Below are 15,155 nucleotides of genomic sequence, written 5' to 3' on the forward strand. Positions count from 1 at the left end.
CGTTGTTCTGGCCTTTTAGTTCTTATCCATTGACCTGCTTCCATACGCCACACTTCAAATTATTGTAACTCCACAGTACTTAAATGTTTTAAGTTTTAATTTAAAAAACTATATGTTATAATTATAACTTATTTAACATAGAAAATTCCCAAAAAGAGATGATAAAACAAGTATTATTTTCCTAGAAGTTCCAGTTGACTTAAAAATGTTCCGATTGACTCAAAAATGTCTCCCTCAAATCCAAAAATACATAATATTTGACAAGACTGGGTTTTCACATGTGTTTACGTGGTGGAGGGAGGCTTGGTGACATGTTGGGCAAAACCTTATTGGAAGAATTCTCAGATGGGTCAGCCCTCTGCTCTCATCACCTTGACCCTGGGAAAACTGACCTTTAGTGACAGCTTCCTGAGGAGAATGACAAAAGGGAATGATTCACCTTCTAGGGTAAAGTTCTGCATACAGACATCCTTGGGCAGCTTATTACAGCTGCAGTTTATATTTAATCTCTCTCCTAAAATGAAACATTAAAATATTTTTCTCATATATATATTAATTCAGGGATGTGGATTTGCCAAGTCTGCAGACCAAAGAAAAAGGGAAGAAAACTACTTCATGAGAAAGCTGCACAAATAAAACGACGATATGCAAAACCCATTGGACGACCGAAAAATAAATTAAAGCAACGATTGTTGTAGGTTGAGATCTTATCAAAAAAAATCTTTTATGTTGTGCTTTAAAATACAGTTGATTGTAACCCCCTTAGATCCCATTAACTTTTTAGCATCATTTTTACAAACTCAAGGGATGAGGAATATTTCTTCTTTTGCATAAGCTGTGGAAATCTTTTTGAAAATAACATTTAAAATTACAATTGGCATTTTGAGGTCTTCTGTTGCCAGTATCTGTGATGCTTAGTGACATTTTTCAAGCAGCAGGATAGAAGCAGAATGTAAGAATTGGAAACACTCATTGTGCCTACTTTATTACTGGCTGAGCATTAAAAGAGCTTAATTATATAAATATTTTTATAGGAATTTTTAAAACAAGAGAGGGATTTGTTCACATCTATAATGACTCTCTTTTGTTACCCCAGATAACATTTTAGAAAAATACTCCTTATTTCTGGTGCTAATGTAGTATTACAAATTGTTAAGATCCTTTTATGAAATAGAAGCTTCTGAGAAATCTGCAAATGACTGTCCTAATGTTTGCCTCCAGAGAGTTAGACAGGACCATTTGGTATGTGCACATACATATACAACATATGTATACAAACATATAAACAAAATAATATATTTGCAGTAGCATGCAGTTCTATTGGATTGGTCAAAAACTCCATTTGGGTTATTGCATAACATCTTAGGGAAAATCCAAATGATATACTTTTTGGCCAACCCAATGCTATGTTAGCCCCATTTCCTCTAGCCTAGTTGCCATGTGGTTGCCATTAAAGCCAAATAGAACATTTAGCTGGAATTACAGGAGAAGTAGAGAAAAGAGGTGTAATGAGTGTGTCTGTTTTTTTAACCCGTATAGAATATAGAACTGAATATCAGCATTAGGTAAGGTGTTTAGAAATGAAATCTGTAGACTTGCATATCTGAAGCAGCTCTGTCAGTAAGACCATTGCCTTCTCTTTGGGCTTAGTGAAAGGGTCATTGTGATGTAGAAATGAACAGGACCTCTAGACACAGTGAACAAACACCAGGTGTCTTACTTGCTTACTCTCCCCTCTCCCTTAGTTTTATCTGAAGCAATTCACTTTATTACCTGCTCTCAGGAAAACAGTATCCTCCTGCACTTTTATCTCCCAAAGGAGAAATAGAAAATGCATGCTCCTTTCTAGAGTGTTTTGTGAAACTTTATGGCAATTTTCTAACTGGTGGACATTCTAATATGGAATTTGTGTTAATTTGTAGAAGCAAACATGAAACATATTCATGAATAAAATCTTTTATATTAGCATCACTTGAAGTAGAAATTATGTGTTTTTGCATTCATCCAGTGTTAAGCATTGTTCTTGAAATGGGACTGTATCCTCAGGGCCCAATTTAAAAAACCGAATTAGGATATAAACTTTCTAAACAAAGGACACAGCTGAAAATTACATCTGGCACCAATCCTAACTTTTTGTTTGTCCAAAATTGTCCTTTGAGCTTAGGAATTTTTAAGACAGTCTGGGGAGTTTTCGTTTTTACATGCTTTATAAGCGTATTATCCTTTCTGGGCAATCAATTCCAGATACAGTCCAAATGTAACATTCTGATGCAAAACATTTTAGCCTGGATGAGTTGTTTATTGGTGACTCTCACTATGACACTCGAGATCTCCAGCTCTAACCTGATTTGGCCGACTCGGTGGTGTTGGGCGAATCTCGTGGCGGTTGAGCTGCTCCAGATGAGCCTTAGTAGCTTGCTCCATTGACCTATGCCAGCCTCCCCTTTAGGGCGACTGCTGAAATTGTTCATCAAATCTCTATGTACAGGATAACCACTAAACTGTGCTCTTCTTTTTGTAATTACTTAAGATATTTTTATAATTTAAGATCATATCATTTTCAGGCTTCCATTTCTTCATTACTAGCTGTCAGCTCAACTGATAATTTTTAAGGTCCGTTCTCGGGCCCCAGCACTGCCATAATTCACATGCACATGTTTCTGTTGTATAAAATTCTGCTGCAAAACGGGTGGCTTTCCAAGCCCTAGCCTGAGGCAAAGGCAGGCAGCTGCCGTTCCTGTAGGCAGCTGTGCTAGCAGTGACCTCCGGTCTCCATTGAGCACACAGCTGCATGAGCAGAACCAGCATCACATGAACTGAAATCGCAGTCAGAACTAGTGTGTAAAGACTCTGATGCCAGGTGTCTGATAATGACCATGGTAAATGTGCTGCTTCTCCACCAGACTTTCCATGTCATGTCTGACCTGCTGTAGCTTTTCTTTAACCATTTCTTCAGTTTTTTGCTATTGTTGTCCTTTTTTCAGCAATATTTTATGCTGCAATTAATTGTCTCCTCTACTTAGAGAGTATTATTGGTTATCTTATCATCCTAAGCATAAAATGCTAAGAGGAAGAGGGTATTTTTTTAATATTTTCTTTAAAAAAAAAACAATTTATGGATAATAACTAAATTCTGTTTCTATAAATTTTCCATTTGAGTTAAAATTGCTTCTAACTAGAGACTACATAAGTTTCTTCTTTCACTTCGAGATAATACTTATGACTTATTTCCTTTAATACTTCTTTTAAAAGGCATTTCAGAAAATCACAATTATGTGTAATGACACAAGGGGTAACATTTTTTATTTAATTATGATGAAACCATTGGGTGATGTTTTAATCTCCTCAGAAATTTTCTTACTCATAATGCCCTTGGGTCCACATGGTTCTTCCAGTCCCTGTTGGACAGGCCCTGGGAGAATCATGACTTGTCACCTTAGTGTTATAACCTGTTCCAACAGAGAAAAGCACCTCAGTGAAGGCACACGCACACAAGCAGGGCTTTAGGGTTGCAATTCAGTTTTTTAAGTTTAAGCCCGTTGACTGCATCTAGTTGCTATAAACTTGTGTTAGATACCTTTAATTCTATTATTAAATGCTGATACTATTCTCTAAATTTTTGCCTAGGTCTGTAACCAGTGATGAAGGATCCATGAATGCATTCACAGGAAGGGGGTCACCTGGTAGGGGTCAAAAGACTAAAGTCTGTACCACACCTTCATCCGGTCATGCTGCATCTGGGAAGGACTCAAGCAGCAGATTGGCTGTTACAGACCCCACTCGGCCTGGTGCCACCACCAAAATCACCACCACCTCCACCTACATTTCTGCCTCTACACTTAAAGTTAACAAGAAAACCAAAGGGCTCATTGATGGCCTTACTAAGTTTTTTACACCATCACCTGATGGTCGCAGATCACGAGGTGAAATAATAGACTTTTCAAAGCACTATCGTCCAAGGAAAAAGGTCTCTCAGAAACAGTCATGCACTTCTCATGTGTTGGCTCCAGGTACCACACAAAAGCTAAAACCTCCACTTTCTTCACTCCCACCCCCAACCCCCATCTCTGGTCAGAGCCCCAGCTCACAAAAGTCCAGCACTTCTGTTTCTTCTACCTCTCCCCAGAGTTCTTCCAGCCAGTCCAGCGTGCCCTCCTTTAGCAGTCTTACTAATAACAGCCAGCTGAAGGCACTCTTTGACGGACTCTCTCATATCTATACCACTCAGGGACAGTCTCGCCAAAAGGGACACCCAAGTTATGCACCACCTAAACGTATGCGTCGTAAAACCGAATTCCCTCTCACAGCAAAATCTAAAGCCCATTTCTTTGGAAAAAGAGATATTAGAAGTAGGTTTATTTCTCACTCCTCCTCCTCTAGCTGGGGGATGGCTAGAGGACGTATTTTTAAAGCAATTGCTCACTTCAAGCGAACAACTTTCCTTAAAAAGCACAGGATGCTAGGCAGGTTAAAATATAAAGTGACCCCTCAGATGGGGACCCCCTCACCAGGGAAGGGGAGCTTGACAGACGGAAGGATTAAACCTGATCAGGATGATGGTAAGCAAAAGGTCAAAGCTCCAACCAAACCTGCGTCCCGTCCCTTTCTCCCCAACCCCCGGAAAAAAAAAGAATCAATCAATTCCTATTTGTCACATAGGTCTTAGCTATTTCTCTTGTTCTCAACTTCACTTTCATACAGAAGCAGTGAAACTTTGACCTTTTCCTAATGCTGACTAAACCTCCAAAACATTATTTTTTCAACTAATACTCTCCCACTTTTATGATTTACTTCCATTTGTAGTGACACTAGGACCCCCCCAGATGCCGTCATAGCGTTGCTTCTGGCTCTGTAGTCCCGCATGAACAGCCACTGTCACGCTTCCGCCACGCTGCTCCCCGCGCCACCTCTCCAGCCGCAGCGCTGCGGCCACATGCTGTCCGCGCTTCCAGCAGGGGGGCGTCGGCTCTCGTTTCCCTCTGTCCATTGCTTTCTCATGACAAAGTTCATCCTGCTTCCTTCTCAGCAAAGCCTGATCTGTGATTCTGTGAAGTGTGCTTTTTGGATGTGAGTGTGTCTGTGTGTGTATTCACCTCAGGGAGAAAACTGATTTCATGATTTCATTTAACAAGTTGGCCCGTTACATTTGCTATCCTTTATATAAAACAAAAGCCAAGATACGTGTCATTGGGGCAGAATCATAGATTTTATTGTCTCCAACATGATCATGGGAATTCTATGCCTAGACATTGATATGCCTTCTAATCTTGGTTGAAAACTTTGATTTTGCATTGTATTGCTGTTAGTTTCCCGTGTTTGTTTACTGAAGCTATAAGAAGATAACAGTGATAATTCAAATAATTTGGGTACGGCAGGGAAAAGGTACTGCTGGATCTATGAGTAGTGCTTAGATGTAAAAGCTTATAAAGCTTTAAAAAAATAATAAAATTCCCTATTTGCCCACTGTGCTAATTTGGTACCATTTTGGTAATTATATGGTGGTTATTCATGATGCAAGTCAGTAAATACACTGTCTGCTGGTTTTAAATGACAGATACGGAAATCAAAATAAGCATCAAACAGGAAAGTACAGATATAAATGTGATTGGAAACAAGGATACCGTTACTGAAGAGGATTTGGATGTTTTCAAGCAGGCCCAGGAACTGTCTTGGGAGGTAAGGCCAGAATACTGCATTCCATAAACAAAGATAATATATGACTTTTGTATCTGACTAGTGTGAAATTAACTGCCTTGCTTTTATAAAGAATCCCCTTCAAAACCCTTTGTCGTTCTTTAACTGCTACCATCATTTCTGTTGACTGTACATTCAAAAGTACTGACTTTTGAGTTGTCTTCACTCTGACAAGTTGGTAATGGCTCAGCTGGTCTCAGAAAATAGGCCAACTGCTAGTCGCAGTTGTTGAGGCAGATTTTGAAAAATGCTTCTAGGGGTAAAGGAATAGATTTCTGATTATTCTTGCTCAAATTAAGAAAATAGCCCTTTTAAATAGTTCACTGAAAGAAGAAATCACTTTTAAATTGACCAGTGCTTCTTCCAGCACAGATGGCCAGCAATACGAAAAACGTCTCCTGATTTTAACTCCTGGGCATTGGTGAAGACAATATGGTGTTGCATGATCAGTTGTAATTACTTTTATTTTCAATGTCCAGTAATTTCTTTTAAATGATTTCCCTAAGAGAGTAACTCTACTTAGCTTATTTACACCAAAACATTGAAAGGAAGGGCTGTTGGACTTCTCAGAAACAAATTTCTTATGAATTGTGAGTTTTTCTGTTAGTAGACCACATTTATTAGCCGACTCATTGGAAAAGACTGTGATGCTGAGAAAAACTGAAGGTAAAAGTAGACGAGGGCGGCCTAGGATGAGATGGTTAGATAGCTTCACTGACTCAGTGGACATTAATTTGAGCCAACTCCGCGAGATAGTGAAAGACAGGGAAGCCTGGCATGCTGTAGTCCATTGGGTCACAAAGAGTCAGACATGATTTAGCAGCTGAACAAGACCACCTTCTCAGAGCACGATATTCATGGCTAGATTACCTGCTCTACCTCACTTCCTTTTGTGGGGAGTAGGGGTCTGTCTGAAGGCTCTTGAGCTTTAGTTTTTTTAGTAGAAACCACTTGGACTAAATACTTGTGCTTATTTCTCCTTGAGGGGCCATTGGATACTTCCATTCCTCATTCTACATTCTTTGTAGTGTTTTTCCCTTTGGCTAAGATAATATGTATCCCATCACACCCCACCCCCCACCCGCACCACCCCCTCCCGCAGTCACTGAGGTTTGAAATCCTTAAATATTACCACTTTGGGAGATTGTATCTGGCATTCATATTTAAGCATGATGAACAGCAAGCAATTACCTGAAAGTTACTGCTAAACCTGAAGCCCTTTCTATCCAACCCAGTAACCCTGGCTTTTCCATTCAATAACATTTCGTGGCTGTGTCAGGCACTGAGCTAGACCCTAGGAATGTCCCGATGAATGAGGCAGGCAAAGTTCTAACCTCCTGCATGAGAGTAAAAGGAGATGGGTGTCAAACTGCAGACTTCAAATTGATTATTTAATTACAGTTGGGGTAAATATTACTTGGTGGAGAAACAGGAACTGTTAACAGTGTGACAGTATGTAATAGCCACATCATCTTAGAATTTCCTTAGTTTTAATACATTGTAGCAGATCACTGACTGTTCATAGATGTTTGTATGTTTTAACAGGTACTCATTTTTTCCTATATTGGTAATACTGTTTCTTAAAGAGTATTTGTTTATATATGAATATAATACAAAGTTGACTATTGTTTCCCAAGGGCCTATGATTTTTTTTTTCAACAATATGAAAATTCACAATTATGATTAGCATTGGTAGATTTTCATAGCCACTGGTGAAATAACCAAAGTGTAAGTGAAGAAATCCTCTTCTGAGACTTCTATTTTGTTTTCTTTCTGACAGAAAATAGAGTGTGAAAGTGGAGTAGAAGACTGTGGCCGGTACCCTTCTGTAATAGAATTTGGGAAATATGAAATCCAAACCTGGTACTCCTCGCCTTACCCACAGGAATATGCAAGGTAATGGAATAGGCCTTTACCTATACCTATAATGGAATAGGTATACAGCCTTAATGTCTCATGTGTAGGAAAGAGCCTTCTAAAACTGAAATTAGGTGATTTTTAAGACATAAATTTTGAGTGTCAGTTTCAGGTGTTTCCAAAACTATTACTTTCATCAGCACCTTCTTATAGTACTCATTGTTCTATATAAACACCTTATACTCGTTAGTTACACCAGTGTTGTAAATTTTGTCTTTTAACTTTCAGTCCATTTTTTCCTCTCTTGATTACTGGGGAAATATTGTTTCTGTAAGAAACCAAATCAAGAAAAAAAAAATTTAGCCATTGTAAAGTATTTGGTAGTTTCTTCTTGGTTGCCTTTTTCATTTTCCTAATAAGGCCTGCTAGTTTTATCTCTGATTTCTGGCATTTTATTGTCAAGTATTCTTTTTTTTTTTTACATAAATTAGAGCAAAAGACCTGGAGGAGGACTTGGCAACCCACTCCAGTATTCTTGTTTGGAGAATCCCGTGGACAGAGGGCCTTGGAGGACTACAGTCCATAGGGTCGCAAGAGTCAGACACAACTAAAGCAGCTTAGCACTTAGCACACATAGCAAAAAAAAAAAGGAAATACAGAAGAAAATAGGTGGGAGTGGGTAGCCTTAAGAGATTCTTCCCTAAGTCTTGACTTTTAGAGCCATCTGTGACTGACATATTAAAAATGGAGAGAAAATAATGGTACTAGGATTTTCTTTTGTCCTGAACTAAGATTAGCTGTGAAATTGTCTTGAACTAATGTATCTAAAAATGGGCGTTTTGTGAACAGATTTTTTTTCCTTCAGGTATGTCAGGGCATACTTCATTAGTATCTTCTCATATGCTTTAGCCTGCAAAGTTCGGTAATCACAAATTTACTTTTCTTCTAGAATAGATTTCAACCTTTTCTCTTTCTCATGGGCATCTGCCCAGTCGTCTAACTGGAGAAAATGGGGAGGATTTCTAGAAGTTAAGTGGCAGACTAAGAGTCAGGGGTTTTGGTTTCTCTTCTCAGTTCACATCACTCAGCTCCGTGTTCCTAAACAGTTTTTGAAAAACACCAAACACCAATTAGCTTTTATATGTATGGGTAATCATAAGTCATGTTGTTCTGAGAGCTTTGGATAAATTTTGTACATGAATCCAAGATTCGAAATTTCTATGATGAGTCTGTCTAGTTCTCCCCAAAACCCTTCTCCCCATGATTATATCCCAAAGCCCTTGAGAATGCTTCCAGGCATTCTCTTGTAAATACAAGCAGTGTCCACCTAAGCATGACAGGGCACTGGTTAACAAAATGGTGTCATTTCTGAGGTGGAGAAAAAGCCAGCAGAAGTGAGAAATTGTTTGTCTAATGTTACTCAGAGTCAGTGGAATTGGTAGGAACAGATAAGGTCATTTGACTTGACTGCATTTAGTGCATTAGATTGTGTATAACTGATAGTAACCTTAAAGTTACCTCATCCGTGAGAAATGGAGACAGCTAAATTCTAGGACTTCCCTGTCTTATAAGTACACAGATCATTTTAAAAATAATGAGTTCACTTCTCTCTGAAAAGATTGTTATCCAAAAAAAAAAGATTGTTATTGTTACACCACTGATTATATGTAATATTGAAATCATGACATTAAGTGTGAAATTTGAAAAATATGCATGGATGACAGGATGCCATTGTTTTTAGAGTCATAGTTCCAAGTCTGAAAACCTTTTTTCTATAGGACATTTCTAAGGAAAGAGATGATTTGTTCGCACAGTAAAGACAGCAAATATTATTAGATTGAAAAATAATGTAAAGTTTGTACATTCTGTTTACTACTGACTTTCTTTTTCCTTTTTTAAACTACTTCTTTCAAATAATATCATACCACCTTTTTATGGCTTAGAGAGAATTGAACAATGTTTAATGTTTCCCCCTGAAAGGAATAACCAATCAGATTATATTCTTTGGTTTTAAACTTTCAACAGATTACCAAAGCTTTACCTGTGTGAATTCTGTCTTAAATATATGAAAAGTAAAAATATTTTATTAAGACACTCAAAGAAATGTGGATGGTTTCATCCTCCAGCAAATGAAATTTACCGAAGGAAAGACCTTTCAGTATTTGAGGTAAGCATGTATAAATAAAAAACTCAGCGTTGGAAACCTAATGCTTCTAATTGTTGACTATGTACTGATTTGTTCATAGAAGGTACAAAGTTTATTCAATTTTGGCACTGAAATTCAGAGTGCTTTTTCAAATATCTCCATATTTTGGAGTGTTGTGCTAACCATGTTAAGCAACCTTTGAGATTGATGATGAATTCCTACTTCATCACATTAACTTTTTTGTCTTCTCCCAAATCCCTGTCTGCACCAGATATATTCACCAGTGAATTTATGATCTCCTTAGCTCTTTGTAAATTCTACTCTCTTTGGCAGGAGAAATTAGCTTTGTTCAGCAGCTCCAGCCAATGTCTGGCAGGTGCTCACTCTTCCAGGGAATTGAGCAGCTGTACATATCTCCTCAATACACAACCACCTGTGTTTCCATCCACTTCTTGGCAGGGTGGATAATCCTTTTGGTGAGACCTCAGCAGATGTTGGGACTCCCTCCCTTCCCAGTCTGGGTCGGTGACCACCCCTGGAGAACCCTGCTGTTCACAGGAGCCCCTTGTGGCCATGTGTCTGTAATTGTGTGTTCTTGAAGACATTTTGTGTTTTCAGAATTGATTTAGTAGCAGAAGATCTTTGCCGGTATATCGTTTCATTGTTTGATCATGTTCTGTTGTCAGTTGCAGGGATCCAGTTTAGCTGAGTCACTTGTTCCTTGAGGAGGCCATGCCTTTCTTTCCTGTTATTGCCTATTCACAGGCCTTCTCAATTCTCTCACTCTGGTTGAGCGCTTCCATCACCCTGCCTTATTATCATTTCTGTTACTCATCTCAGTCATTGTGTTCATTCCTGAGTGCTCAGAACAAGCCTTCCCTGCACAGCAGATATGATCTCTTTCTCCAAAATAGTTTTACTGTAGGGTTCTCTTTTTCGCAGTTGTTCAGATTAGGAATTTATTATTCTACCCCACATTTCTCTATAATTCTGGTCTGTAATGTCTTGCATTAAATTTAATGTAGGGGAGGGTCATGCCTAGGTTTCTCACATGGATCAGGCTCCCTCTCTCAGACAGTGTTGGGCCTACTGCTTTTTCCCAAGACTCACCAGAAAACACATGTATTGTGTCTTAGGATTTTTTGAAGCCCCTCTTCCTGGTTAAATTGGGCTCTTTTGGCATGCTTGAAGGGAGAAGGGTATTGTTGCTGGGAAGGTTTGATGTGTGTGTTCTTACTAAACGGGAGGCACAAGGTCTGTCACCCTGGGGCCTGCTTATGTTTCGGGCTGGATCGTTCTTTGGTGTAGGGGGCCTTGTAGGGTGTTTAGTAGCCTCCCTGGCCCGTACCCACTAAATGCCAGTAGCTCAAACCCCCGCTCCAGTCAGAATATCCAGACGTAGCCAGTGTCCCTTGGAGGACAAAGATCACCCACAGTGAGAACCAGTGTGCTAAAGGGAAAGGCAAAAGCCAGTTGCTGTCCTGGTGTTCGTCTTGGGATGCTAACGGGCCAGCCCCAGCCAGTGGAGACAGCAGAGCTATTCTCAGTTGAAGCTTAATTAATGAATGTCACAAGTTTAACTTAACTGTTGGCTCCTTCCTTGATGCCTTGGAAGCTTTCTTCTAACCAAAATAAAATGAAAATCAGTGTCTCATTGTTTCTCAAAGGACAGAACACATTGTTGGCTTTAAGTAATTGTTAAATAAATCAGCATAACTCTGCCAGAGGGGGTGAACCTCTCATAAATCCAGGAAAAGTCTTCTTGGGGTAAGAGAATCAATCTTGTTAGGCTAATGAGAATGCTCTATTTCAGGGTAGGTACTTTGGGACCATACATAGATAAGAAGGGAAAAATCAGAAGCAGATCTGTAAATTTTTTACTCATAAAAATAATAGAAGGATTTGGATTGGGTAAGTGCCAAGGTACCTATTTTAGAATCTGAGTTAATATTAAGAGTACAGTATGTGGGAAACTTTTGTCTTTGCAGTGTCCTTAGTAACATAACATAAGTAAATAATAATCACAGATTACTACTTTGCTATCTTTTCTATATCCCTCTTGAAAGCATGTCATATTAGATCTTTCACAACTGGTAAGACTTTTCAGCATTGTCATCTCTCTGTTTTTCTGGTTCAGGGATACATACATCTCTTAACCGTTTTCAAAAGGACCATACTCCCAAAAACTTCCTTTAATTAAAGAGAGAATTGTATCCTCTGTGCCCATTGCCCATATTTGATCATGTTGCCATGTATGGGACCTAGGTATCATCCAAGAGAAATGCTTATATGAAGTCTAAAAATAATGTGTGCATTATGAGAAGCAGTATGGTCCACAGGAGACTCAAGAACGATCAAGTTCATTGTCAAAGAGCTCTGGTTAGCAAATATCCACTTCCCATAAGAAAAGTGTAGGGAAATTCTTCTTGAATCTGCTGTGCTTTCTGTTTTCAACAAGTAACTACATTTGATCAACGAAATTGGCATCTGTGCCTCGCCTCCTGTCTGTAACCATCAGTGTCACAGCTTGACTCTTTTACTTTGAGAAGTAGACTGTCGTCATGGTAGTTACTGTGGGTTAAAATTCATCTCACTTTCTCTAAGTGTTCCCAACATAGGAATTTTATCTTTTCCAATTATGTTTAAAATAATGCTTGGGATAAAACCAAAATGGAAGCCTCTTTTGCGAATCCACATTTCTGAGGAGTCAGAATAATACAGTTTGTTTTTATGTGAAGCCCTTTGGAAACAACATAAAGTTTAACTTAACTCAAGCAGCATTTTGATTGGTTTACGTTTCTTTAATTCAAGTTTACTTGGTTCAAACAGAGAAGGCATGCCTAATCATTTTTTAGTTGTAATAAATAGTAAATAAAAATTACTCCTTTGTTACCAATGTGTGGCCTTTCTTCAGGAAGTGTAAAGAGAAATTTAAGCTACCTTAAATTTACCCCAATTTATGGAGAAAAGGTGGAATTCTGATTTGCCAAATGACAGCTATTTTCTGGTAAACTTTCTTGGTTAATGGAGTGTGTTAATTGTTTAGTTTGGGATTTGAAAAAATATATATGCTTTCCAGAATACCATATAAAAGAAACAGTTTTATATTGAGTGGTATTTTTATGTTAAATAATGTTGTCTGTTTCTCTTTGCTAGGTTGATGGGAATATGAGCAAAATTTATTGCCAAAACCTTTGCTTGTTAGCCAAGCTCTTCCTGGACCACAAAACATTGTATTATGATGTCGAGCCATTCCTTTTTTATGTCCTTACAAAAAATGATGAAAAGGGCTGTCATCTGGTTGGATACTTCTCTAAGGTAAAACAAGAGCCAGTATGACCTTCATTTTCTTTTTCAGGATGTTTTTGGTAGTGTCCAATTCCTCAAACAGGGCCTTTTTATGACTCTAATTTGAATAAATGACATGTTTCTGAAAAGCTCAGATTCTTATTCAGAGCTCATTAAGAAAAACACACACACAAAAACCATAAGCTCTGTGCCTAGGAAGTGTGTGAAAGACCTCGGCACTGTTTGCTGTGTTGACTGTCAGCATTCATGTAATGTTATAATTGCTGCCTTGCAGACCACCTAGCATCTTTCATTTTGTAAATGTTAAGCTTAGTTCCCCTTTCCCCCTAAGTGGTATCAACATGAAGGTTTCAGTATAATGTAGCATTTAAAAGATAATTCTGTTTTCTCCTTGTTGCATTCCCTCTGTGGTCATCAGTATCTCAGTGAGTTGGAACATTGGCATTTGGACAGTTAAGTTGATATAATGGCTGGTTTTACTCTTTCGTCTTTTACTCTCTGCGCTATTGTTTTAAGATCTAAAGTAGCCTCAGCCTTAGAAAGCCTAAGTATCTCCAGCTGTTAACATAGGGGAGCCCTTGACATATTGAGTGCCTATAGTTTGTCTCTTTCACGTGGTACAGAGCAGTTCTCTCACATTCTTCTTTTCAAAGGCTTCTGAGATACATTAACTCATATGCAATAAAAGGAATCTGAGTTTGGAGATATTTATCAGGCTAACCTTAAATTTTCTTAGGTAGTTAGGAAATAGTTTAATATGCCAGAATGGTAATTATAAGATTTCTCGGGCAGAATATAAATGCTCCAAATCCTATAGCTTATTTATTTTATGATATATGTTTACATATTAGGTGATAAGTGAATTCCAATTAATCTACTGTTGCATAATGGAATGCCTAATGGAATTGCCATTTTCATGGAAGGTCAAAACTTGGCATACAGAACTTTTTCTAAATTTAAAAAACAATCCAGAGACCATAAACAAAAATAGGAATAAGTGACAGCAGTCATGGGAAACAGCCTTAACATTTTAATTCATGTATTTGATAAAGCTCTAAAATGAAAAAGAAGACTGTTAACTTTTATAGGTTACAGATGATAGAGAATTAATACAGAGAAATTAATATAATTAATTTAATTAATTAATTAAATTAATTTAATATAATCATTAAATTCTCTAATGATAGAGAATTAATATAGGGAAAGCAATAACTAGGAAATTTATATAATTTATAGAACATTTTACCTTCTGTATAGATGTGTCCAAAGAATTTTAAAGAATTTTTAATTTTTTCTCCAAAGAATTAAAAAGGATAATGGTCATGACTGTCCTTTCTGTTTGAAAATGGTGTTTCTTTAAATCTATGTGCATTTTAAAACAAATAGTGATGCTCATTGACATTGTCCTGCCTTATGTTGAGTTGACCTCTAGGTCTTCGGTTCACAGTAACTTTGGGGGTTTGAGTCTTCTCTTTGTCACAGGTTGCCCAACATTTTTATTTGCGTGGATGCTCAGTCCTGTCCGACTCTTTTCGACCCCATGAACTATAGGGTGCCAGGCTCTGCTGTCCATGGAATTTTCCAGGCAACAATACTGGAGTGGGTTGCCATTTTCTTCTTCTAACATTTTACTTAGAACAAGCTAAACTTTTTTCATTTTGTCCCTGTTTCTTTTATAGTATGGCAGCAACTACCATCATGTCTTACCATACTCAGAATATTAAAATATCCTTTGCAAGTGCAGTAAAACAAAATTTAATCTAAAAAGCAGCTGTGTTAAAAGACTAGATGCAAATTAAGCCATATTCTAACATGTCAGTTGGAGTTTGAAGGACTGTGGCCCTTTGGGATTAAACCAAATTCTAGATGTTATAGCCAAAGAATGGCCAAGGTGACCTAGAAAATAGAAAAGTTTAGTGTAAATCATTACATGCATATATCTTACTAAGCATGTACTAGATGACTCAAAACAGGAAGGAAAGAGGGAGCAGTTGTTTATAATTTAGCTGTGGTAACATGTGTTTAAAGGCAGGGGGCAAGGATGGGGGAAAAGGACCACTTATGGGTTAGATTTCCAAAAATATAATACAGGTAAAAATAGTTTGAAATAAAGAAAAGACTTGTGTCAAGGATGAATCCTTTAACTCAG

At 37.9% G+C, this 15,155-nt stretch overlaps 1 protein-coding gene across 8 annotated transcripts in view; it reads left to right on the forward strand.

Annotated features, from left to right (window-relative positions):
* KAT6B (lysine acetyltransferase 6B) overlaps positions 1–15,155 on the forward strand; it is a 180,413-nt gene that overhangs the window by 127,929 nt on the left and 37,329 nt on the right. For 5 of the 8 annotated variants that reach the window (XM_070470879.1, XM_070470877.1, XM_020888918.2 and 2 more), the window contains 6 exons: positions 562–694; positions 3,628–4,559; positions 5,555–5,676; positions 7,475–7,590; positions 9,577–9,718; positions 12,854–13,015. In XM_070470879.1, coding sequence (XP_070326980.1) covers positions 562–694; positions 3,628–4,559; positions 5,555–5,676; positions 7,475–7,590; positions 9,577–9,718; positions 12,854–13,015 — 1,607 coding nt within the window. The remainder of the gene's footprint in view (positions 1–561; positions 695–3,627; positions 4,560–5,554; positions 5,677–7,474; positions 7,591–9,576; positions 9,719–12,853; positions 13,016–15,155) is intronic. The other 3 variants (XM_020888920.2, XM_020888922.2, XM_070470881.1) reach the window with 3 other exon arrangements.

The sequence above is a fragment of the Odocoileus virginianus genome, chromosome 7, assembly GCF_023699985.2.
Source record: "Odocoileus virginianus isolate 20LAN1187 ecotype Illinois chromosome 7, Ovbor_1.2, whole genome shotgun sequence".
Taxonomy (NCBI): Eukaryota; Metazoa; Chordata; class Mammalia; order Artiodactyla; family Cervidae; genus Odocoileus; species Odocoileus virginianus.